Consider the following 27,372-nt stretch of genomic DNA (forward strand, 5'->3'; position numbering starts at 1 on the left):
GCAGAAGGCCCGAAACGTGGTCATTACTTGTTCCCTCTATGCTGGAATAAAAATGAATCTTTGAATTGAATCCACAATGCTGCTGGTCTTCTAATAAATCTATCTGCCACTATAACTCCACCCTTACATCGGTCCTTGACAATCTGACCCCACATACCATAGCTCAGAAACCATACATTCATCCTCAGCCCTGGCATACTCCCCTGACACGGTACCTACGCAGATGTTCCCGTACTGCTGAGCAACACTGGAGAAAATCTGGGAATTCAGCTGACTTTCTTCACTATAAATGAATCCTGAACTCTTACTATTCTGCCCTTCATCTATATAAGCAACATTACTTATCTACACTTATCTCTACTCTTTCTTCAAACCCAAAACGTCTGTTCTTCATGTTCAATACTCTTCCCAGCCCACCCCACCTCCAACTATAACTTCTCTCTCAGCTCCAGATTTTGCCAGCTACATCAACAACAAAATCGACTCCATTAGAAATGAAATAAGCTCTCAACATAAATAGCCATAAACTTAGCTATTTTGCCCCTGTTACAGAGGAAGAAGTTTCTGCCCTTGTACTGTCCTTTCACCTCACTACCTGTCCCCTCGACCCCATACCCTCACAGCTACTTCTTCCCTCTCTTCTTCAACCTCTCCCTCAGCACTGGTATATTTCCCTCATCTCTTAAACATGAACTGGTTACACCTATCCTCAAAAAACCTTCTCTCAATCCAACCCCATCCAACTACCATCCAATTTCCCTACTCCCTCTTGCCTCAAAGCTTCTTGAAAAGCTAGTTTATGCACATATTTCCCATTTCCTTAGATTAAACTCCCTCCTTGACCCCCTTAACTCCACATAGACAGCAATTGTTAAAGTTACCAACGATCTACTTACAGCAAAATCCAAAATCCACTTCTCTCTGCTTATCCTCCTTGATCTTTCTGCAGCCTTTGATACTGTCAACCACCCTCTTTTGCTCCAAACCCTCCAATCCTTCAGCATCTGCAACTCTGCTCTCTCGTGTTTCTCTTCCTATCTTCCTACCTTTAGTGTAGCCTTCTCTGTGGCATACTCTGCCCTGTTACCTCTTTCTGTTGGGGTACCACAAGGATCTGTCCTTGGTCCTCTTCTCTTCTCAATCTACACGTCATCATTAAAGTCCTTAATAAAGCCCCATGGGTTTCAATATCATTTGTATGCCGACGACACCCAAATCTACCTCTCTTCACCAGACCTATCTCCTTCCTTGCTAACCCGTGTCACTAACTGTCTCTCTCATATCTCATCTTGGATGTCCTCTCAGTACCTGAAGCTAAATCTCTCTAAAACTGAGCTCCTAATTTTCCCCCTTCTTCCAAAATCTCCACCCCCTATTTCTCTATAACTGTTGATAACTCCATCATTACCCCTACCCCACATGTCCGATGTCTTGGGGTCACACTTGACTCAGATCTTTCTTTCACTCCTCACATTCGGTCCTTGACTAAAGCCTGCAGCTTCCACCATAAAAACATCTCTAAAATTAGACATTTCCTTTTACAAGATACAACTAAGATTTTAATCTACTCTCTCATCCTTTCCCGCCTCGACTAATGCAACTCCATCCTCTCTGGTCTCCCTAGCTGCCGCCTTGCTCCTTTGCAATCCATAATGAATTCTTCTGCCAGTTTCATCTTCCTTACACGTTGCTCCTCATCTGCTGCACCTCTCTGCCAATCCATTCACTGGCTTCCTCTTGCCTCCAGGATTAAACACAAAATTCTCACTCTAACATACAAAGCCCTCAACTGCACTGCTCCCCCCTACATCTCAAACCTTGTCTCCAGATCCTCTCCCTCCCGTCCCCTTTGCTCCGCTTATGATCTCCTACTCTCCTCCACTCTTGTTACCTCTTCACATTCCCATTTACAAGACTTCTCCAGACTGGCTCCCATGTTATGGAACTCTCTGCCTTGCTCTAAAAGACTCTCCCCTTGTTTTGAAAGCTTCAAGCGCTCCCTAAAGACTCTACTATTCAGGGATGCCTACAACCTACACTAACCTTCCTATCCCCACTGCTATCCCCTGAACCCCATAGCATGTAAGCCTTTGAACCCAGCTGTTTGTAGTTCACCTTCATAGGAGCCGACTAACAACAGCCCAACTCTCTGCACATTTGATCCCTGTAAATGTTATCTTCTATATGTTATGTTTACAGTGCTGCGGAATCTGTTGGCGCTCTTCAAATACCTTATAATAATAATAATAATAAGATTGGATTGATTTCAATCCGCCACCTAAAAGGTGGCGAACAGGTTAAGGAGCAGCGTTCTTATGATCGCCTGAAGTGAAGGACCTCTGAAGCAGCATCCGCAGCTTAATAAATAACGCCCCGAAATATTTGAACATGCATAATTGAAAGTGTCTAGTTTACCATTAATAAAAGTAGAATTGCATAGTCAACAAAAAGATAATAAAATACAATGCAATAACGCTTAATATGAATTTAAAATAAGCAGAAGTTTTTTTTCTAAAACATTTCAGTTTATTTCAATTTCCCTGCCCCTTCTATCATGTGACAGCCATTGGCCATTCAGAGACTAATAAACCTATATACTACTGTCAACTTTTGCATATGCTCAGTAGGAGTTTGTACCTCCAGATATTTGTATAAAAAAGAATTGTGCACAATTGAATAATGAAGATAATTTGGAAAGTTATCACTGTATAATTAGCTATATGCTGCAGATCTCTACACTCACGTGAATGTGGTTTCTTCAGGTGATGGGATGGATTCTTTGGGCCAGTTTATAAGACAATTCAGGAAAATCAGACAGGCCAGAGCAGACCAACCCAGCATAATTCCCACAAAAGAGATACCTGTTTCATAGATTAGCTAGGGGAAGTAAAGGACATTGTTAAATACAATAACACTTGATGTGAAGAATACACAAGTACTATGTTATAAACAGAAAATACGTATAAAACACAACAAAGAATCATAGCCCCTTTTAGCAACTTAGAGGCATATTTATCAAATGTCTGTCGGACCTGATCCGACAGTGCGGATCAGGTCTGACAGACATCGCTGAATGCGGAGAGCAATACGCTCTCCGTATTCAGCATTGCACCAGCAGCTCTTGTGAGCTGCTGGTGCAACGCCGCCCCCTGTAGACTCGCGGTCAATCAGGCCGCCAGCAGGGGGTGTCAATCAACCCAATCGTACTCGATCAGGTTGAATTCCGGAGATGTCTGTCCGCCTGCTCAGAGCAGGCGGACAGGGTTATGGAGCAGCGGTCTTTAGACCGCTGCTTCATAACTGCTGTTTCTAGCGAGTCTGAAGACTCGCCAGAAACACGGACCCTCAAGCTCCATACGGAGATTAATAAATGGGCCTCATAGACTAATATAACTCATTCTAAAACTATTCATTTTTATTTGAGTACAAATATAATAAATACTATCGATAATGTAAATTTCTTTAATAAAGCTGTTCAATTTGATTTTTAAGCTAGCAGGAAGTACAACTGGACCTTAAAGGGAGATAAAACCCAATTTTTCTTTCATGACTCAGACAGAACATACACTTTAAAGTGAATGTACATTTTGATGCTAAAGTGCCCGGTTTTTAAAAATTCGATTAAAAACAGGGGCACTTTAATTCATCAAAATTTACATTTCACTCATGTTGTGAAAAAATACTTACCTTTTAATCTTGACAGTCGCTCCAGCTTCCTCCGCCCATCGCAAAGCCTCTTTCTGGGTCTAAAATGAGGGATCCCGCTTCCTCCAATCACGGTGTTGAATCAGACACTGATTTCCCCTGGGGGGGGGGAAGCCGTGATTGGAGGATGACCAATACATCATTTCTGAGGTTAGAAATGGCTTGCAACGACCAGGGGAAGCTAGAGTGGCTGTCAAGTTTAAAAGGTAAGTATTTTTTTACAACACAAGTGAAATGTAAATTTTGATGAATTAAAGTGCTCCTGATTTTAATCGAATTTTTTAAAACCGGGCACTTTAGCATCAAAATTTATATTCACTTTAAATAACTTTACAATTTACTCCTACTACATAATTTGCTTCTTTGTCTTGGTATTCTTTGTTATAAAACATACCTAGGTAGGCTTATGAACAGCAATGCACTTCTGGGAGCTATCTGCTGACTAGTGACTGCACATATATGCCTCGTGTTATTGGCGCACCCAGTGATTCCAGCTAGCTCCCAGTAGTACATTGCTGCTCCTTTAAAAAAAGGATACCAATAAAGCAAATGTGATAATAGTATTAAATTGGATTTCTTTTTTTTTAAATTGAATGTTTTATCTGAATCATAAAAAAAATGTTAGGTTTCATGTCCCTTTAAGGACTGATTGTTCCCTGTCTAATAAGCAGAAATCCCACTGCTTTATTGGTGGAGCGTAAAATACCTCATATGCTTAAAAACAAAAATGTATTCTCTCAGTAAAGGAACATTAATTTTACAAAAAAAAACAAAACACTATAATGCCTTTAATATATTTCAAAATACAACAAAGAAAAAAAAAATACTTGTATGTCCCTTTAAGCGTGTATGATGTATCACAAGTACACTAGAAGTACTCTAAAATACACTGTTCATAGCTGGTCCTGTAGCATTTTTGAGCTTGAACAGTGACGGTACAGCTTGTGGCAGAAGCAGTGCACATTTACAGATAAGTGATACTGATGAAAACGGCTGGGGCTACTTTTATTTTAGCACAAAAAGCTGAAATTAGAATATTGTGTGCTCCTTCATGTATTCACCAATAGAAGTCAATAGAGCAAAAAAAAGTGGGGGAAAACCCCTACACCCTAAACCCAATTCTCATGTGTGCTAATCCGACATGAAAATATTAATATTTCACATTCCAATGTTCTTCACATAGAACATATTCTGCTATGTGCAGAACATTGGAATGTCAAATATTCACAGTAAATACATATTATAACAATTTATTAAATATGAATTTTGCATAAATATGCTTTTACATGTTTTTATCTACTTGACTGCAAAGGGCTCCAATGCACTTATATAAATATATACGTCTATATATGTGTACATATATATTTATGTGTTTTTATGTGTATATATGTCTGCAAATACATATATACACATATAAATACATAAATACATATGTACATATATATATCATACAAATACATTTTTAGACATGTTAAAGCCCTTTGCCTGACTTTTTGTTTTCTAATACCTGAGATCTCATATCAGGGCTCCGGAGAGAGATCCTGAGGTTCCATTAATACTTTTAAAATTCATTTGGGAAACGTATCCACAAATAGAATTTGTAATGAACTTTTTTTAGTCCTTTCAAATAACATTTAAGGAGATACAATACGATAGCATAGCTATGTTTACATACCTTTACCATAGGAAACGTAACAGCTGAAGATGCATAAGATCCAATCATTAAAGACATCATTGTAGAGCGCAGACTGCCAAACATGTTGGGTAACTGAAAAAGAAAATAATATTAATAATATAGTCTTTGTGTTTACTGTCAAAACAGAATTAGTCTAAGATCATAATTCTGAAAGTATGTCTAGCAAAAAAATAGGGTGATATAGTAAAAAAATTACGCGGTCTAAATTGTTATGATTGAGTATGTCATTTTAAGAATATCAACCCTGCTCTACTTTGTGTTTAACTGTCACTGATCCAATCACAAGACTAGTTGCAAATCTGAGTAGTGTGACTAGTACTGATGACTGGATCATATTGTGATCTGGAGAAGATATTCAAAACAGTGTGTCACAGCGTGTTACTCTCTCCCAGTCTCACAGTGTCACGTGACTTGACTAGACACGAAAAACATTCAAAGAAAGGGAATGAAAATGGTACATGAACTAGGAAATAAAAGTTAGAAGGGAAATACTTTGTGACCTTTAAGGGACAGTCTACTCCAGAATTGTTATTGTTTAAAAATATAGATAATCCCTTTATTACCCATCCCCCAGTTTTGCATAAACAACACTGTTATATTAATATATGTTTTACCTCTGTAATTACCTTATATCTAAGCCTCAGCAAACTGTCCCTTATTTCAGTTCTTCTGAAAATAATGTAGTGCTCATGCTCCACGGGCATGAGCACGTTATCTATATGGCACACATGAACTAGTGTTGTTTAGCTGTAAAAAAACTGTCAAAATGCACTGAGATAAGAGGCGGCCTTCAAGGGCTTAGAAATTAGCATACAAGCCTACCTAGGTTTAGCTTTTAACAAATAATACCAAGACTACAAAGCAAATTTGATGATAAAAGTAAATTGGAAAGTTATTTAAAATTGCATGCCCTAGCTAAATCATGAAAGTTTAATTCTAACTAGACTGTCTCTTTAAAAAGTCCTTATATAAAAAAAAAATGCATGCTCTAATGCAAGCTTGTCCAACCCACGGCCCAGGTCGGCTTTGAATGCAGCCCAACACAAATTCGTAAAGTTTCTTAAAACATTTTTTAACTAATAAAGAGTGAGAGGACTCTGTTGTAATGTTACGTATTATCGATAATATTTCAACCTACCTTAGTAAACGATAGGCGTTTAATACTATTTAGGAGACATTAAGAGGCCTACTTAGCAAGCCGTCAACTATGCTGCATTTGCCGGCACCAATACGCTCGCCTGACATTGCCTAACATCGCGGCCACGGACCTGAATACGCTCTCCTTATTTATTAAAAAAGCTGTCAAAGAGCTGCGCACCAAGTACGGGGCGATGAGCAGCGGACTGTTGTTAACTAACAGTCATCGATCTGGCTGCTATTCAGCTTTTTCCCAGCTTTATTTATACCCTGTCACTAAACACCGCCACTATACTAAAATGTTTAACCCCTATCCGGCCACTCCCGGACCCAGCCGCAACTAAATAAAGTTATTAACCCCTATTCTGCAACTCCCGGACACCGCCGCAACTAACTAAATGTATTAACCCCTATCCCTCCGCTCCCGGAGCCCACCGAAACTCTAATAAAGTTATTAACCCCTATCCCTCCGCTCCCGGAGCCCACTGCAACTAAATAAATGTATTAACCCCTAAACCCCTGGCCTCCCACATCACTAACACTTACTAAACCTATTAACCCCTAAACCGCTAGCCCCCCACATCGCCATAAACTAAATTAACCTATTAACCCCTAAACCTAACAACCCGTTAACATTAAAATTACATTATCCCTATCTTATAATAAATTTAAACTTACCTGTAGAATTAAATTAAACTATATTAAACTATTAATTAATCTACCCTAACTATTATACTAAAATTACAATAAACTACATTAAACTATTAATCTACCCTAACTATTATACTAAAATTACAATAAACTACATTAAACTATTCATTAATCTACCCTATTATACTAAAATTATATTAAACTAAAATTAAATTAACTATATTATATATTTAAAAACCTAACCCTACTCAAATTATTTCAATCTACTATTAAAAATTACAAAGTTATATAAACTAAGAACTAAGTTACACAAAATAAAAAACACTGTTACAAAAAATAAATAAATACTAAGTTACAAAAAAAATTAAACTCTAAATTACACAAAATAAAAAATAAATTATCAAATATTTACTAATTAACTAATTACACCTAATCTAAGAGCCCTATGAAAATAAAAAAGCCCCCCCAAAATAAAAAAACACCTAGCCTACAATAAACTACCAATGGCCCTTAAAAGTCTATCTAAAAATCTATCTAAAAAAACCTAAGCTCCCCATTGCCCTGAAAAGGGCATTTGGATGGGAATTGCCCTTAAAAGGGCATTTAGCTCTTTTTCCGCCCAGAGTCCCTAATCTAAAATTAAAACCCACCCAATAAACCCTTAAAAAAACTGTTGCAATCAGCCAATAGGATTGAGCTTTCATCCTATTGGCTGATCCAATCAGCCAATAGGATTGAACTTGCATTCTATTGGCTATTCCAATCAGCCAATAGAATGCAAGCTCAATTCTATTAGCTGATTGCAACAGCCAATAGGATGAAAGCTCAATCCTATTGGCTGATTTCAACAGCCGATAGGATTTTTTCCACCTTAATTCCGATTGACTGATAGAATTCTATCAGCCAATCGGAATGTAAGGGACGCCATCTTGGATGACGTCATTTAAAGGGAAACTTCATTGTTCCAGAAGACGTCGGAAGAGGATGCTCCGCGCCGGATGTCTTGAAGATGAAGCCGCTCCGCACCGGATGGATGAAGATAGAAGATGCCGTCTGGATGAAGACTTCTGCCCAGTTGGATGAAGACTTTGGCCCGCTTGGATGAAGACTTCTGGCGGCTTCGCTGGGGACTTCTGCCGCTTCGTTGAGGATGGATGTCGGGTCTTCAAAAACTGTAAGTGGATCTTCGGGGGTTAGTGTTAGGTTTTTTTAAGGGTTTATTGGGTGGGTTTTAATTTTAGATTAGGGACTTTGGGCGGAAAAAGAGCTAAATGCCCTTTTAAGGGCAATGCCCTTCCAAATGCCCTTTTCAGGGCAATGGGAAGCTTAGGTTTTTTTAGATAGATTTTTATTTGGGGGGGGTTGGGTTTTGGAGGGGTATTTGTATTTTTATTTACAGGTAAAAGAGCTGATTTCTTTTAAGGGCCATTGGTAGTTTATTGTAGGCTTGGGGGTGGTTTTATTTTGGGGGGGCTTTTTTATTTTCATAGGGCTCTTAGATTAGGTGTAATTAGTTTAAATATTTGATAATCTATTTTTCATTTTGTGTAAATTAGTGTTTATTTTTTTTTTGTAACTTAGTGTTTTGTTTTGTTTTGTAACTTTGTGTTTTTTATTTTGTGTAACTTAGTTGTTAGTTTTTTGTAACTTTGTAATTTTTAATAGTAGATTTAAATAATTTGAGTAGGGTTAGGTTTTTAAATATATAATACAGTTAATTTAATTTGTAGTTTAATGTAATTTTAGTATAATAGTTAGGGTAGATGAATGAATAGTTTAATATAGTTTAATATAGTTTATTGTAATTTTAGTATAATAGGGTAGATTAATGAATAGTTTAATATAGTTTAATTTAAATCTAAAGGTAAGTTTAAATTTATTAGAAGATAGGGATGATGTCATTTTAATGTACAGTTAGTGGTTTGTTAGGTTTAGGGGTTAATAGGTTAATTTAGTTTATGGCGATGTGGGGGGCTGGCTGTTTAGGGGTTAATAGGTTTAGTAAGTGGTAGTGATGTGGGAGGCCAGGGGTTTATGGGTTAATAACTGTATTTAGTTGCGGTGGGCTCTGGGAGCGACGGGATAGGGGTTAATATATTTATTTAGGTGGCGGCGGGGTCCGGGAGCGGCGGAATAGGGGTTAATGATTTTATTTAGTTGCGGAGATGTCTGGGAGCGGCGGGATAGGGGTTAATAACATTATGTAGGTTGCGGCGATGTCGGGGAGCGGCGGAATAGGGGTTAATATTTTATGTAGGTGTCGGCGGTGTCGGGCGGCAGATTAGGGGTGTTTAGACTCGGGGTACATGTTAGGGTGTTAGGTGTAAACGTAACTTTTATTCTAGCATATAAATCAATGGGATATCTGGCAGCAGCGAACATAAGCTTTCTCTGCTTTCAGACTCCCAGTGATTCCTATGGCATCCGCTGCCTCCAGGGCAGTGGAGTGAAAACCAGGTATGCTGGGCCAGAATAGTGGCGAGCGTACCTGTTAGCAGTTTGATAACTTGCAAAAGTTGTCAGATTGTGCCGAATTTGTATTCGGAACATCTGTAATGACGTAAGAATCGATCTGTGTAGGACTGAGACCGGCAGATCATATGTTACGTCACAGATTTCAAGTTTTGCCGGTCTGTAGGCTTTGATAAATGAGGTTGAATCAGGCTCGCCACAATTACGCTGCGGAATTCCAGCGTATTTGCAGTTGACGGCTTGATAAATAGGCCTCTATGTGTGTTCTTATTTGATTATTAAACCTGGCTTTCTATTTTCATATTAATTTTCATAATAAAAGTAAATATAGTTGCTTATCTATTATTAGTTTTTTAATTCCAGCATTAAAAAAAATGAAGTTTTATTACTTAGATGTGTACATTTTTGATATCAGTTAATGCAAACTTGGGACCTGCTCAGCGATTTTTTTTTTTTTTTTTTTTTTTTTTTAAATCTTTCTTTTATTGAGGTATGTCTCATATAAATACAGTTAAAAAAAATCCAGAAAATCAAATTGATTCAATGAATACAAAAAACTAAAATTTAAGTATACATTCAGATAATTAGTAATTTGCTTCAACATCAGCTTCGTCCTAATCATACAACATATATTCATTATATCTTCGGTTTTTCTTACAAATTCAACCTCTGGGTTATCTATTACCTATACCTCATAATCTGTAATGGCAAGGAAATAGGGGGAGAGGGGGGAGTATGGGGATTGCTGCTCAGCGATTTTAAAAGACCCTTCCAACAGATATGCAAGGACTTTTTTGCTGATCTGTGGGTGGCGAATATCATGAAAATTATGCACGGACCTTTTTTTTAGCTTATCAGCTATCGTTAGCGTTAGTGTATTTTATGTGTGGCCCAAGACAATTCTTCTTCTTCCAATGTGGCCCAGGGAAGCCAAAAGGTTGGACACCCCTGCTCTTATGGATTAAAGCAAACGGATGGAATAAAAAACACTAGTTGCAAATTTGAGTTGTGTGACTAGTGCTGCTGATTGGATCATATTGTGATCTGGAGAATATACTCAAAACAGTGTGTCACTCAATCTCACAGTGTGACTTGACTAGACACTAAAAAAAACATTTAAACAAGGGAACTAAAATAGTATATGATCAAGGAAATAAAAGTTACAAGGAAATACTTTGTGACCTTAAAGAGATAGGAAAGTCAAAATTAAACTTGCATGATTCAGATAGAGCATGCAATTTTAAGACACTTTTAAATTCACTTTTATTTTCAAATGTGCTTCGTTCTCTTAGTATCCTTTGTTAAAAAACGAATACACACATATTATACACTAGTGGGAGCCGCTGCTAATTGGCACACATTTGTCTCTTGTGATTGGCTAAATAGATATTTTCAGCTTCCTGTCAGTAGTGCAATGCTGTCCCTTCAGCAATGGATAACAAGAGAATGAAGAAAATTTGATAATATAATTAAATTGCAAAGTTGTTTAAAATTGTATGTTCTATCTGAATCATAAAAGAACATTTTTGGGTTTACTATCCCTTTAAAGGGCCATTATAATTGAAAAATGACATGCTCTAATCCATTAGAGCATGTTATTTTAAGACAATAGAACCTAGAGCACTGTGTGATTAACCTCTGCAATGGGGTTAAACACACAGTAGAAATACTGTGCGGGATTTGCGGTGCACTGCTGGTCCAGATCGGAACAACTCAGATGTACAACTAGTGCTGCTGTTATCTGCTCATGACCAGCAATGCACCGTGAGCGGTATTTCTACAGTGTGTTTAACCAAGAGGTTAAACACACAGTACTGCAGGGTCAATTATTTTTTAAATTACATGTTTTAACGGACTAGAGCATGTCATTTTTTTACTACAATGGCCCTTTAATAAGTATAGCAGAGAGGTGAAACAGCTGCACTGCCTCACCAGCAGCACCACCTTCTTAAAGAGACATTAAACACTAAATAATTTATAGATAGAATGATGCATTCAAAGAAAAGACTAGTCTGAGAATAACATGTAGATGGATTTTTTAAAGTTTCATTAGCTGTTTAAATGTTGACAAAATAAGTGTAAAGTTTTAGTGTCTATAAAACAATGAGAGCTGCCATGTTGTAACTTAGGTTACCTTCTCTACTTTGGCCAATTAGGGACAGTTATAAATAGGTCACTAGATTGTGCAGCCAATGGCTGTGTGGAATATAACAGTGTTCTGCACTTCCATTTCTACCAGGAACTGAAAGCTCATAATTTCAGAATGGAATTACAGGAAAAGGGGACAAGATTAATAATGAAAGTATATTGCAGAGGTTTTTTATATATACTATGTATCATTTTAAATTATCATCTCAAAGTGTTTAATGTCCCTTTAAATTGTAGCTGGCCAGCCCCAGCTGCTGCAGCCCACCGGTAAATCGCCTGGTGTTCTGGTAGCCACACACAGCCTCATATTTACACACATATATTTTATATACAACTCACAACACACACATTTATACCAACACTACAATATGTTCAAACATACCTCACCACATATAGCCTGATCAAATATTTTATAACACATATGCAGAAATCTATACTCATGTTCATTTTAGTTAAGACTATTTTTTCCCTTTAAAGATGTAACTCATCCAAACCAATTTGTTTGGTCAATTTAATACGATTTGTACGCTCAAGATAATAAATTGAATCAAGAAATTAAATGTTTCTTTAGTTTTCTCAGACTATAAAATATGAAATACACGACTTTAAAATGCAAAGCACATTTGCATAAACATTATTATATCACGCACCATTTTAACCTGACAAACCACCGCAGGCTGCCCAGCAACCCCCAACCAGATTAAGCAGCAAAGCCTAGCTCAGCATCCAAGCCAGAATTAAACATGTATAATTAGAAGGCAACCAATCAAGTGTGGTGAAAATCTGGGCAAGCAGTAAACTGCCACCAGGCTTGCAGCCAGATAACTAGGCATTTTGCCAATCGTCCACCCTCTGTAATGTGAACACAGAAAACACAGGCTTGTTTTTCCTGTAAACCTGATATTAATATTTGTTATCACTAATTAAACTCAAAATGTAATATCCAATAAAATATTTAATTATACAAAATAAAAACCTTACATGCTCATCCACAGCCCCAGAGGGGCTGGACTCCCCCCCCCCCCCCCCCGCACCCTCCCAGGACTCTGATCTCACAACATCCTGGCTGTAACCTAGGTTTTCAAAATGCTGCAAATGACCTAAACCAGCTGTCTGATTTGCAGAATTTGCAGGTTACAAAATGTGTTTTTTGGCCTCTGTAGGGAGCTTAGCACAAAATGTACACAAAAACAAGAGGTGTATAATGTTTCAGTGACCCAGAGTAACACATTCAACAAGCATGCACATGCAAATATTATTTACGTATTTTACCATAACATTAATGCCATTTGTTACCATAAGTATCTCTCAGCAAACTCATGAACTACACAAGTATTTTTTTTTTTTTTCCTATTGTGAAGTGTTGATGATTCTTTTCGAGATTTAAAACTAAAGGAATATTAAAGGGACACTCAAGTCAAAAATAAACTTTCATGATTCAGATAGAACAGGCAATTTTAAAAAAACTTTCTAATTTACGTCATTAACAAAATGAGCATAGTCTTTTAATATTTACACTTTTTGAATCACCAGCTCCTACTGAGCATGTGCAAGAATTCACAGAATATAATTATAAGCATTTGTGATTGGCTGATGGATGTCACATGATGCAGTGGTAGTGGAAATAGACATAACTGAAATGTGTCAGAAAAAAATCTACTACTCACGAATGGCCCCTGATGCCCATGTTTCCGCGCGAGACTTCAGGCTTTGCCGGAAACAGCAGTTATGAAGCAGCAATCTCATACGATCGGGTTTATGGACACCCCCTCTGCAGGGGGCGGCATTGCACAACCAGTTCACCAGAACTGCTTTTGTAATGTTAAATGTTAAAATGTTAAATTCAGCATTCAGCGATGTCTGACGGACATGATACGCTACAGCATATCATGACCGCCAGACATTGATAAATCGGCCCCTATGTGCTATTGCATTGTCTTATTATCATGCATTTGTTGATTATGCAAATCTACTGTATTTACGGGTCCTAGGAAAGATGCAGGAAGGATATTTAAACAGAACTATCAAACTGATAATCCTGCAATATGCGGGATGGCTGGGGTTATCTATCTATCTATCTATCTATCTATCTATCTATCTATCTATCTATCTATCTATCTATCTATCTATCTATCTATCTATTATTATTATTATGTCATTGCACCAATCAACAATTTAAATAGCCCTACACAAGGTTACATTACATAAAAGGGGTAGAAAGCACAAATTTAAATGTGCATGAATGCGTTTCATTTTGAAATAGAAGTATTTTTGTAATATACTTACATTAGAAAAATTATTTAGTTAAAGTTATTACTGTTTCATAGATATATGCTCATATGCTACATGTGATTGGAGGATCAGGGATCAAATGCCATGCAGTGGAGTGTATTGTGGAAGGGTAGACTTAAGTGACATAATACCCATATGCTAAATTACTTGAAAATGATGCAGCATAACTGTAAAAAAGCTGACAAGAAAATATCATCAGAACATCTCTATGTAAAAAAGGTATTTTATATCAAAAACAGAGTACGTTCTCTGTGAACAATTATCCTTCAGCTACTGTTCAGCTGCAAGTTGAAAAAAACAAACAAAAAACAATAGCCAATCAACATCAGCAGTGCTGAGGTCATGTTATAGTTTGCTGTGATCTCATGACATTTCACTGAAATCTTGTGAGATGTTATAGTAAACTCCCTCAAACTGAATAGGGAAATAACATGACTGTGCCTGCATATGCCAGATGCACACTCCCTTGCAAGTCCTGGGACTAGTATCCTGATTGGCTGCTTAAAGTCCCTTTGCAATGGGGTGTGAAAGGGATTTTAAACTTTGATGTACCAGCAAATATCTTTTTTTTTTTTACATAGAGATGTTCAGACAATATTTTCTATGATTTCTATGACCAGATTTTCTATGCTGCTTCACTTTAAAGTGCTTCAACATTTGGGTATCATGTCCTTTAATTTGTAACAACTATATATGAATAAAGTCCAGCATAGCTATTCTAGACTTAATTTGTGTCATACAAGCCAGTGCTGACTCGATGAAAAGGTGTGCTGTTTGAATACTGGCGCATGATCCTCATAGTATATGTGTGTATGCCACTGAAAAAATATTGTCTAGATTGCGAGTTTTGCGGTAACAGGGGTGCGGTGCTAACGACCAGTTTATTCTCACCGCTCACTTACATACAGCGCTTGTATTACAGGTTTTTGCAAACCCGGCGTTAAAAGACAAAAAGTGAGCGTAGAGCAAAATTTTGCTCCACACTTCACTTCAATACCAGCGCTGCTTAAGTGAGCGGTGAGCTGGTGTAACGTGCTCGTGCACGGTTTCTCCATAGGAATCAACGGGGAGAGCCGGCTGAGAAAAAGTCTAACACCTGCAAAAAAGCAGTGTATAACTCAGTAACGCAGCCCCATTGATTCCTATGGGGAAATAAAATTTATGTTTACACCTAACACCCTAACATGAACCTCGAGTCTAAACACCCCTAATCTTACACTTATTAACCCCTAATCTTCCTCCCCCGACATCGCCGACACCTGCATTATACTTATTAACCCCTAATCTGCCGCTCCGGACATCGCCGCCACCTACATTATACTTATGAACCCCTAATCTGCTGCCCCTAACATCACCGACACCTACATTATTTTTATTAACCCCTAATCTGCCACCCCCGACATCGTCGCCACCTACCTACACTTATTAACCCCTAATCTACCGCCCCCAACGTCGCTACCACTATTCTAAATTTATTAACCCCTAAACCTAAGTCTAACCCTAACACCCCCTAACTTAAATATAATTTAAATAAATCTAAATACAAATTCCTATCATTAACTAAATCATTCCTATTTAAAACTAAATACTTACCTGTAAAATAAACCCTAAGCTAGCTACAATATAACTAATAGTTACGTTGTAGCTATCTTAGGGTTTATTTTTATTTTACAGGCAAGTTTGTATTTATTTTAACTAGGTAGAATAGTTACTAAATAGTTATTAACTATTTACTAACTACCTAGCTAAAATAAATACAAATGTACCTGTAAAATAAAACCTAACCTGCCTTACACTAACACCTAACATTACACTGGCCCTTTAATAAGTATAGCAGAGAGGTGAAACAGCTGCATTGCCTCACCAGCAGCACCACCCTCTTAAAGGGACATTAAACACTAAATAAATTATAGATAGAATGATGCATTCAAAGAAAATATATGAGAATATCATGTAGATGTATTTTTTAAAGTTTCATTTGTTTAAATATTGAAAAAATAAGTGTAAAGTTTTAGTGTCTATAAAACAATGGGAGCTGCCATGTTGTAACTTAGGTTACCTTCTCTGCTGTGGCCAATTAGAGGCAGTTATAAATAGGTCACTAGAGTGTGCAGCCAATGGCTGCGTGGAATATAACAGTGTTCTGCACTTCCATTTCTAGCAGGAACTGAAAAGCTCACGATTTCAGAATGGAATTACAGGAAAAGGGGACAAAATAAATAATGAAAGTATATTTGCAGTATTTTTATATATACGATTTATCATTTTATATTATCATCTCAAAGTGTTTCATGTCCCTTTAAGCACTATCAGTCGTAGATGGAATTTTATACAACATGACTTAGAAGTTGAGAGAAACAGATTTGACACACATGTAGCAAAAGCACAAGAAAAATAGTGGCAATTGTTGTTAGCAAATCAAAATAAAAAAGTGTAGCACAATATGAAGGGCTTGGAATACAAAGGCAGCAGTGTGAGAGATTGTAGGAGGAGAATTCAAAACAAAGAGGCGGCTGTCAAATAAACATTGGGCTGGAGGGAGGAATAATTGTATGTAACTTTTTTTTTAATGCAGCAGAGTAACTAAAGGGACAGTCTACTCCAGAATTTTTATTGTTTAAAAAGATATTTCCTTTATTACCCATTCCCCAGTTTTGCATAACCAACACTGATATATTAATACACTTTTTACCTCTGTGATTACCTTGCATCTAAGCTCCTTGGGCGCGATCCGATAAACGGCGTAAATTGCGGCGCAAGCGAGGGAACCCGCGTCGCCCGCAGTTTCAGCTCGCAACTCGAGCTATCCAATATGCGGCGCCGTCAGTTGCTAAAGTGGCGCAAGTCTGACAAAGTAGCGATGTCCAGAAATCTGCGTAAGTACAGATTTTTGGAGTCGCCAGTGACTTGCGCCACGTTAGAAACTGCCGGCGCCTACAAAACCTGACTAAAGTCTAAATCACCCGCACTGTCTAACACGCCTCCTAAACATAGCCCGACACGTCTAACCCTCTATCCGCTATCCCCCCTCACTAGCCTAACAATAAAAAAATGTATTAACCCCTAAACCGCCGCTCCCGTAGCCCGCCGCAACCTAATAAAGTTATTAACCCCTAAACCGCCGCTCTCGTACCCCACCGCCAGCTATATTAAATCTCTAACCCCCTAAAGTGAGCCCCTAACACCGCCGCCATCTATTTTAGAATTATTAACCCCTAATTTAATCCCCCTACCCCGCCGCCATCTAAATTAAATTATTTAACCCCTAAAATACTAAACTATCCCTACCACTAAACCTAAGTCTAACCCTACAAATAGCCCTGAAAAGGGCTTTTTTGCGTGGCATTACCCCAAAGTAAACTGCTCTTTTGCCAGCCCTTAAAAGGGCTTTTTGCGGGGCTTTGTCACAAAGTAAACAGCTCTTTTGCATCTAATCTAAATCCCCCTACACCGCCGCCAGCTATAATAAATGTATTAACCCCTAATCTAATCCCCCTACACCGTCGCCAGCTATTTTAAATACATTAACCCCTAATCTAATCCCTCTACACCGCCGCCAGCTATATTAACTATATTAACCCTAATTATATTAGGGTTAATATAGTTAATATAGTTACTATAGTATTTATATTAACTATATTAACTCTATCTAACCCTAACACCCCTAACTAAATTCTTATTAAATTAATCTAATTCATATTATAAACTAAAATATTCCTATTTAAATCTAAATACTTACCTATAAAATAAACCCTAAGATAGCTACAATATAATTAATAATTACATTGTAGCTATGTTAGGGTTTATATTTATTTTACAGGTAAATTGTTAATTATTTTAACTAGGTATAATAGCTATTAAATAGTTATTAACTATTTAATATCTACCTAGTTAAAATAATTACCCAATTACCTGTAAAATAAATCCTAACCTAAGTTACAAATACACCTACACTATCAATAAATTAAATAAACTACAAACATCTATCTAAAAATACAATTAAATAAACTGAACTAAATTACAAAAAAAAACAAACACTAAATTACAAAAAATAAAAAAAAGATTACAAGATTTTTAAGCTAATTACACCTATTCTAAGCCCCCTAATAAAATAATAAAGCCCCCCAAAATAAAAAAAATTCCCTGCCCTATTCTAAATTAAAAAAAGTTCAAAGCTCTTTACCTTACCAGCCCTTAAAAGGGCCTTTTGTGGGGCATGCCCCAAAGAATTCAGCTCTTTTGCATTTCAATAAATATACAATACCCCCCCCCCCAACATTACAACCCACCACCCACATACCCCTATTCTAAACCCACCCAAACCCCCCTTAAAAAAGCCTAACACTACCCCCCTGAAGATCTCCCTACCTTGTCTTCACCACACCGGGCCGAACTCCTCATCCGATCCGGGCGATGTCTTCCTCCAAGCGGCAAAGAAGAATTCTTCCTCCCGGCGATGTCTTCCTCCAAGCGGCAGCAACGTCTTCTTTCTTCCGGCAGCATCTTCCATCAAGCGGCATCTTCAATCTTCTTTCTTCGCTCCGCCACCGCGGAGCATCCATCCCGGCCGACGACTGAACGACGAATGAGGTATCTTTAAATGACGTCATCCAAGATGGCGTCCGCCAAATTCCGATTGGCTGATAGGATTCTATCAGCCAATCGGAATTAAGGTAGAAAAATCTGATTGGCTGATTGAATCAGCCAATCAGATTCAAGTTCAATCCGATTGGCTGATTTAATAAGAATTTAGTTAGGGTTAGATAGAGTTAATATAGTTAATATAAATACTATAGTAACTATATTAACTATATTAACCCTAATATAATTAGGGTTAATATAGTTAATATATATAATGTAATAACTATATTAACTATAATATACTTAGGGTTAATATAGATAACATAGCTGGCGGCGGGGTAGGTAGATTAAATTAGGGGTTAATAATTTTAATAGAGATGGCGGCGGTGTAAGGGGCTTACATTAGGGGTTAATACTATTAATATAGGTGGCGGCGGTGTAGGGAGGGCAGGTTATAGGGCAAAAGAGCTGTTTACTTTGGGGCAAAGCCCTGCAAAATGCCCTTTTAAGGGCTGGTAATAGAGTTTATTACTTTAGGGGGATTAGATTAGGGGTTAATAATATTAATATAGCTGGCGGCGGTATAGGGGGATTAGATTAGGGGTTAATAATATTAATATAGCTGGCGGCGGTATAGGGGGATTAGATTAGGGGTTAATAATTTTTATATAGGTGGCGGCGGTGTAAGGGGTCAGATTAGTGGATAGATAAGGTAGATGGCAGCGGTGTAAGGTGTTCACATTAGGGGATAGATAAGGTAGATGGCGGCGGTTTTAGGGGTTCACATTAGGCGATAGATAAGGTAGGTGGCGGCAGTTTTAGGGGCTCACAGTAGGGGGTTAGTTTATGTAGATGGCGGCGGGGTCCGGGAGCGGTGGTTTAGGGGTTAATAACTTTATTAGGGATTGCGACGGGGGATCGCGGTTGACAGGTAGATAGACATTGCGCATGCGTTAGGTGTTAGGTTTTATTTAGCAGATCGCGGTTGACAGCTAGATAGACATTGCGCATGCGTTAGGTGTTAGGTTTATTTTCTAGCTAGTTTAGGGAGTTACGGGGCTCCAATAGTCAGCGTAAGGCTTCTTACGGCTGCTTTTTGTGGCGAGGTGAAAATGGAGTAAGATTTCTCCATTTTCGCCACGTAAGTCCTTACGCTGCATATTGGATACCAAACTGCGCTGGTTTGGTATACCTGTCTATGGCCCAAAAAACTACGGGCGACGGCAGAAATATACGCGCGTAACTTCTAGGTTACGCCGTATATAGGATACCAAACTAGCGCAAATATTGGCGTCGCCAGCTTTTGCGGGCGACGATTTTTATCAGATCGACCCCCACATCTCAGTTCTTTTGACAGACTTGCATTTTAGCCAATCAGAGCTGACTCATAAGTAGCTCAACAGATTGAGCACAATGTTATCTATATGGCACACATGAACTAGCGCTGTGTAGCTGTGGCGCCACTAAGAGGCGGCCTTTAAGGACTTAGAAATTAGCATATGCACCTACCTAGGTTTAGCTTTCAACAAAGAATATCAAGAGAAAAAAAAGCAAATTTGATGATAAAAGTAAATTGGAAAGTTATTTAAAATTGCATGTCCCATCTGAATCATGAAAGTTTCATTTTGACCAGACTGATTCTTTAAAACATACTAGTATTTATCACTGCAAATAATGTTTAAAAACCTAGAAAATGTAGATCTGATTTGCAGCAAAGAGATTCCACATCTCATCTCTCCTTAAAGGAAGCATAATTAAACCAGTCAGGAGCTGTAAGCAAATACTGAGTAAACTGCTGACAACAAAGATAAAACAACTGCACAAATACTGTAAATAGATTTATTCATTATAGAAAATGTTACAGTCTTTCAAGGGCTCAGAGATTCTAACTGCCCAACATATTGCAGGAAGGTTCATATTTAGGAGCTGTATCCCGTTGTGTCTCTGGGGCCCCTGTTTCCGCACGAGCCTAAAGACCGCTGCCCCATAACTTGTCCACGTGCTCTGAGGCCGCGGACAGAAATCAACCCGATCGAATATGATCGGGTTGATTGATACCCCCTGCTAGTGGCTGATTAGCCGCAAATCTGCAGGGGGCGGCATTGCACCAGCAGTTCACAGGAACTGCTGGTGCAATGATAAATGCCGACAGCGTATACTGTCAGCATTTATCGATGTGCAGCGGACATCATATTATGTCCGCTCGCACTATGATAAATCTACCCCCATGTCTCCTTCTTATCTTACACTTTCACAGAGAAACCTGAGATCTCAAAACCTGTCAGAAACACCCTGCCCCACCTAGACTTTTCCCCACACTGTCCTGACTATTGTCCTGCACAAGCATTTCTAGTGAAATGCTTGTGCAATGCCGCCCCTGCACATTCGCGGCCAATCGGCTGCTAGCAGGGGCTGTCAATCATCCACTTTAGAGGAGGCGGACGAGTTAACACTGCTTCTTAACTTCTGTTTTCTCTCCTGCCACAGTTGGCAAAGTTAACGGAGTGCGGTATAGATATTGTTAAAAATTGCACGCATGCGTGCTAAACACGGTGGAGGAATTTGACACTGAAGTACTGACGTGTGCAGCCAGGAATGCCATGACACTGCACGAATGCGCATTAAAGTGAGAAATTTTGAAACAGCTGTGATGGGTTCGCTAATTTGTCGGGTTCCCTACTTTGTCCGAGCACAGGCTAGTCAAGAGATAAGAGTGTTATGAGTAAGGTTGCCACTACTGTTGTAAAAAAAATAACAATAATTAAGTACCAGACATACTTATTAGCATAAATTTGCATAAATACTTATGCAGCATAACTTAAAATGAAATTTAACCCCTTAAGGACCAACGACTTACCCTGTATGTCCCTGGTCTTTTTATAAGGCTTGATTTTTTTTATATTTTACTTCATGACGCAGATAGAGCAAGCAACAACAACTTTCCAATTTACTTCTATTATCAAAATGTCCTTGTTTATTTTTAGTATCCTTAGTTGAAAAGCTGGAGCTCTATATCACAGCAATTTTGCAAGAATGGTATCCATTTGCAAGGGCACTAGATGGCAGCACTATTTCCTGCCATGTAGTGATCCAGACATGTGCACACTACCCTATCTAGATATCTCTTTAACAAAGAATACAATGTGAACAAAGCAAATTTGAATATAAAAGTAAATTGGAAAGTTGTTTAAAATTGTATGCTCTGTCTGAATATAGGTTTCATGTCCTTTTAACTGCGTTTAACTCCTTAGCATGGATTAAAAACGTAAATATACATATGGGTAAGTGCAATAATAAAATGCTCTAACACAGGGTTCTGCAAACCACGGGTCGGACCCATTAATGGGTCACAACACCATGTCTACTGGGTCACGACTTGTGTGTTTGTTATATGAGAGTGTGTTTAGTTTGTGTGTTGTAAAAGAGTGTGTGATGTGTTGTATTAGAGTGTGTGTGGTGTACAAGAGTGTTTGGTGTGTGTGTGTGTGTTGTATGAGAGTGTGTGGTGTGTGTGTGTGTTGTATGAGTGGGTGGTGTGTGTGTTGTATGAGAGTGTGTGGTGTGTTGTATGAGAGTGTGTGGTGTGTTGTATGAGAGTGTGTAGTACTAGAGTGTGTGTGGTGTGTGTGTGTTGTGTGTGTTGTATGAGAGTGTGTGGTGTGTTGTATGAGTGTGTGTGTGTAGTACTAGAGTGTGTGTGGTGTGTATGTGTGTTGTATGAGTGTGTGGTGTGTGTGTTGTATGTGTGGTGTGAGTGTTGTATGAGAGTGGGTGGTGTGTTTTATGAGAGTGTGTGGTGTGTGTGTTGTATGAGTGTGTGTGTGGTGTGTATGTGTGTTGTATGAGTGTGTGTGTTGTATGAGAGTTTGTGTTGTATGAGAGTGTGTGTGTGTTGTATGAGAGTGTGTGTGTTGTATGAGAGTTTGTGGTGTGTGTGTTGTATGAGAGTTTGTGGTGTGTGTGTTGTATGAGAGTTTGTGTGTGTTATTACCTTTTACAAAATTGCAGCTATCTTGTTGTATATTATTTCAGACATTTTCAGACCAAGCAGAAAAATAGGATTGCAAAGGTATGTGATATCATTGCACTGGGTCTTGGGAAAAAAGTTGGAACTTTTATGTCCCTTTAAATATGAAGTTCTTTTGTTTGCAGTTTGTGTGTAGGATGTATCTACTGTAGCTGGCAGGTTTGACCATTAATGGGTTAACACAAGTGTTCCCTCCTGCTTTTAAAAGTTCTTCACTGCTTATTTGGCATGTGTGTTATACTAGCTGTGCCCAAATCAGGAGTGTATTTAGGTTTTGTACTACTCTGGATAGACAGAAATCTGCTACACCAGACCTGCCAACTTTATATCATATTTGGCTCAAATATATTTCTCACAGTTAAGAGATTAATTATTAAACTCTTCCATTAGCTATATATTGAACAATGAATTAGCCCATTCTACCTATAAAACACAGATCACAGTGTGTTAGCCGTTATCCTGCAGTAACACACAAAGATTAGTGATTTAACCCATTGGGCCAGATTACAAATGGAGCGCTAAATATTGTTTTCGTGAAAGCAATATTTTAGCTCCAGTGAGTATCTCTGGTATTACAAGTGAACTGCAACACAAACGCGACCTTGCATTCATATTGCACGGAAGCTTTGCACTCACAAGAGTGCCCTTCTATAAGCTCCATTGGGAGCCTCCTTCTCATGCCGTACGCAGCGAAGGGGGTAAGTCACACAGTGATGGCAGAAAATTTTAAATATATCTGTATATGTTTATTATATACATATGTATATTTATGTGCTAATAAGCGTATATATATATACACATAGTAACACATAAATATATATGTATTTAGTTATATACATATATATTACTGGGAACACAAAGTTCCCATAGACCGCAATGTAAAGGCACTTTTCAGTGCAGTTTCTTTTTTTCTAACACCCCACTCCAGTCAACTTTAGCCCCCAAAAACTGCTTGGTGCAGTTATTTTATTAAAAAATAAAAATGCTACAATTTTAGTATTTTAATAAAATACACACTACTGTATTTTGGGGGCATTTGGAGCACGTTTAAAAAATTAACAAGCTCTCTGGAGCTTGCGGTAACAATAACCAGCCACTTGTAATGGGTTATTATTTATCACGTGCCCGCAAAAAGGAAATTCATTTGCTGGTGCAATAAATTAGTGCTCCACTTGTAATCTAACCCATTGAGGCCTAGTTATCAACGTGTCTACTTACCTGCCTTCGCCGGCCCAATACGCCCGCCTAAGCTCGCCTACCATCGCCGCCGCAGACCTGAATAATCTCGCCAAAGTTATCAAAAAAGCTGTCAAAAATCTGCGCACCAAGTACGGGGCGATGAGCAGCGGTCTGTGATAGATATCACTCATCCGATCTCGCTGCTCTTCGGCTTTTTCCCAGCTTTATTGATAAGCTGTCATTAAGCACCCACACTAAACTACACTGTTCTACCCCTATACCGGCGCCCCCGGAGCCCCCCGCAACTAAATAAATTTATTAACCCCTAAACCGCCGCTCCTAGACCCTGCCGCAACTATAATAAATGTATTAACCCCTAAACCGCCGCTCCCAGAGCCCACCGCCACCTACATTATACCTAGTAACCCCTATCCTGCCCCCCTATACCGCCGCCACCTATAATAAATTGTTTAACCCCTATCCTGCCGATCCCGGACCCCGCCGCAACTAAATAAATTGTTTAACCCCTAAACCGCCGATCCCGGACCCCGCCGCCACCTATATTAAACTTATTAACCCCTAATCTGCCCCCCCCTACACCGTCGCAACCTATAATAAATTTATTAACCCCTATCCTGCCGATCCCGGACCCCGCCGCAACTAAATAAATTGTTTATCCCCTAAACCTCCGCTCCCGGACCCCGCCGCCACCTATATTAAACTTATTAACCCCTAATCTGCCCCCCCTAGACCGTCGCCACCTATAATAAATTTATTAACCCCTATCCTGCCCCCCCTACACCGCCGCCACTAAAATAAAATTATTAACCCCTAAACCTAAGTCTAACCCTAACCCTAACACCCCCCTTACTTAAATATTAATTAAATACATATAAATATTATAACTCTTATTAACTAAATTAATCCTATTTAAAACTAAATACTTACCTGTAAAATAAACCCTAATATGGCTACAATATTACTAATAATTATATTGTAGCTATTTTAGGATTTATTTTTATTTTACAGGCAAATTTCAATTTATTTTAACTAGGTACAATAGCTATTAAAAAGTTATTAACTATTTAATAGCTACCTAGTTAAAATAAAGACAAATTTACCTGTAAAATAAATCCTAACCTAAGTTACAATTACACCTAACACTACACTATCATTAACTAAATTATTCCTATTTAAACTAAATACTTACCTGTAAAATAAACCCTAAGATAGCTACAATGTAATTAATAATTACATTGTAGCTATTTTAGGATTTATATTTATTTTACAGGTAACTTTGTATTTATTTTAGCTAGTTAGAATAGTTATTAAATAGTTATTAACTATTTAATAACTACCTAGCTAAAAGAAATACAAAATTACCTGTAAAATAAATCCTAACCTAAGTTACAATTAAACCTAACACTACACTATCATTAAATTAATTAAATAAATTAGCTACAAATAACTACAATTAAATACAATTAAATAAACTAACTAAAGTACAAAAAATAAAAAAAACTGTTACAAAAAATAAAAAATAAAAAGTTACAAACATTTAAAAAATATTACAACAATTTTAAGCTACTTACACCTAATCTAAGCCCCCTAATAAAATAACAAAGCCCCCCAAAATAAAAAAATGCCCTACCCTATTCTAAATTATGAAAGTTAACAGCTCTATTACCTTACCAGCCCTTAAAAGGGCCTTTTGCGGGGCATGCCCCAAAGTATTCAGCTCTTTTGCCTGTAAAAAAAAATACAACCCCCCCCAACATTAAAACCCACCGCCCACACACCCCTACTCTAACCCAAACCCCCCTTAAATAAACCTAACACTACCCCCCTGAAGATCATCCTACCTTTAGCCATCTTCAGCCAGCCGACCACCGATGGAACAGAAGAGGACATCCGCAGCGGCCGAAGTCATCATCCAAGGGGCGCTGAAGAAGTCTTCCATCCGATTGAAGTCATCATCCAAGGGGCGCTGAAGAAGTCTTCCATCCGATTGAAGTCATCATCCAGGCGGCGTCTTCAATCGTCATCCATCCGGAGCGGAGCCATCTTCAGACGAGCCGACGCGGAGCGATCTTCTTCCACCGACGACTTCCCGACGAATGACGGTTCCTTTAAGTGACATCATCCAAGATGGCGTCCCTCGAATTCCGATTGGCTGATAGGATTCTATCAGCCAATCGGAATAAAGGTAGGAAAAATCTGATTGGCTGATTGAATCAGCCAATCAGATTGAAGTTCAATCCGATTGGCTGATCTAATCAGCCAATCAGATTGAGCTCGCATTCTATTGGCTGATCGGAACAGCCAATAGAATGCGAGCTCAATCTGATTGGCTGATTGGATCAGCAAATCGGATTGAACTTCAATCTATTTGGCTGATTCAATCAGCCAATCAAATTTTTCCTACCTTAATTCCGATTGGCTGATAGAATCCTATCAGCCAATCGGAATTCAAGGGACGCCATCTTGGATGACGTCACTTAAAGGAACCGTCATTCATCGGGAAGTCGTCGGTGGAAGAAGATGGCTCCGCATCGGCTCGTCTGAAGATGGCACCGCTACGCTCCGGATGGATGAAGATTGAAGACGCCGCCTGGATGATGACTTCAATCGGATGGAAGACTTCTTCAGCGCCCCTTGGATGATGAATTCAATCGGATGGAAGACTTCTTCAGCGCCCCTTGGACGATGACTTCTGCCGCTGCGGATGTCCTCTTCTGTTCCATCGGTGGTCGGCTGGCTGAAGACAGCTAAAGGTAGGAGGATCTTCAGGGGGGTAGTGTTAGGTTTATTTAAGGGGGGTTTGGGTTAGAGTAGGGGTGTGTGGGTGGTGGGTTTTAATGTTGTTTTATTTTTTGTACTTTAGTTAGTTTATTTAATTGTATTTAATTGTAGTTATTTGTAGCTAATTTATTTAATTAATTTAATGATAGTGTAGTGTTAGGTTTAATTGTAACTTAGGTTAGGATTTATTTTACAGGTAATTTTGTATTTCATTTAGCTAGGTAGTTATTAAATAGTTAATAACTATTTAACAACTATTCTAACTAGCTAAAATAAATACAAAGTTACCTGTAAAATAATTATAAATCCTAAAATAGCTACAAAGTAATTATCAATTACATTGTAGCTATCTTAGGGTTTATTTTACAGGTAAATATTTAGTTTTAAATAGGAATAATTTATTTAATGATAGTGTAGTGTTAGGTGTAATTGTAGCTTAGGTTAGGATTTATTTTACAGGTAAATTTGTCTTTATTTTAACTAGGTAGCTATTAAATAGTTAATAACTATTTAATAGCTATTGTACCTAGTTAAAATAAATTGAAATTTGCCTGTAAAATAAAAATAAATTCTAAAATAGCTACAATATAATTATTAGTTATATTGTAGCTATATTAGGGTTTATTTTATAGGTATTTAGTTTTAAATAGGATTAATTTAGTTAATAAGAATAATATTTGTT

At 38.1% G+C, this 27,372-nt stretch overlaps 1 protein-coding gene across 1 annotated transcript in view; it reads right to left on the minus strand.

The window, feature by feature from the left end:
• The window catches only part of SLC43A1 (solute carrier family 43 member 1), a 142,121-nt gene that overhangs the window by 24,293 nt on the left and 90,456 nt on the right, over positions 1 to 27,372 (minus strand). The window contains exons 6-7 of the mRNA XM_053692284.1: positions 5,381 to 5,473; positions 2,744 to 2,877 (exon numbers count right to left, since the gene is read on the minus strand). Coding sequence (XP_053548259.1) covers positions 2,744 to 2,877; positions 5,381 to 5,473 — 227 coding nt within the window. The remainder of the gene's footprint in view (positions 1 to 2,743; positions 2,878 to 5,380; positions 5,474 to 27,372) is intronic.

This window comes from Bombina bombina, chromosome 9, assembly GCF_027579735.1.
Source record: "Bombina bombina isolate aBomBom1 chromosome 9, aBomBom1.pri, whole genome shotgun sequence".
Lineage (NCBI taxonomy): Eukaryota > Metazoa > Chordata > Amphibia > Anura > Bombinatoridae > Bombina > Bombina bombina.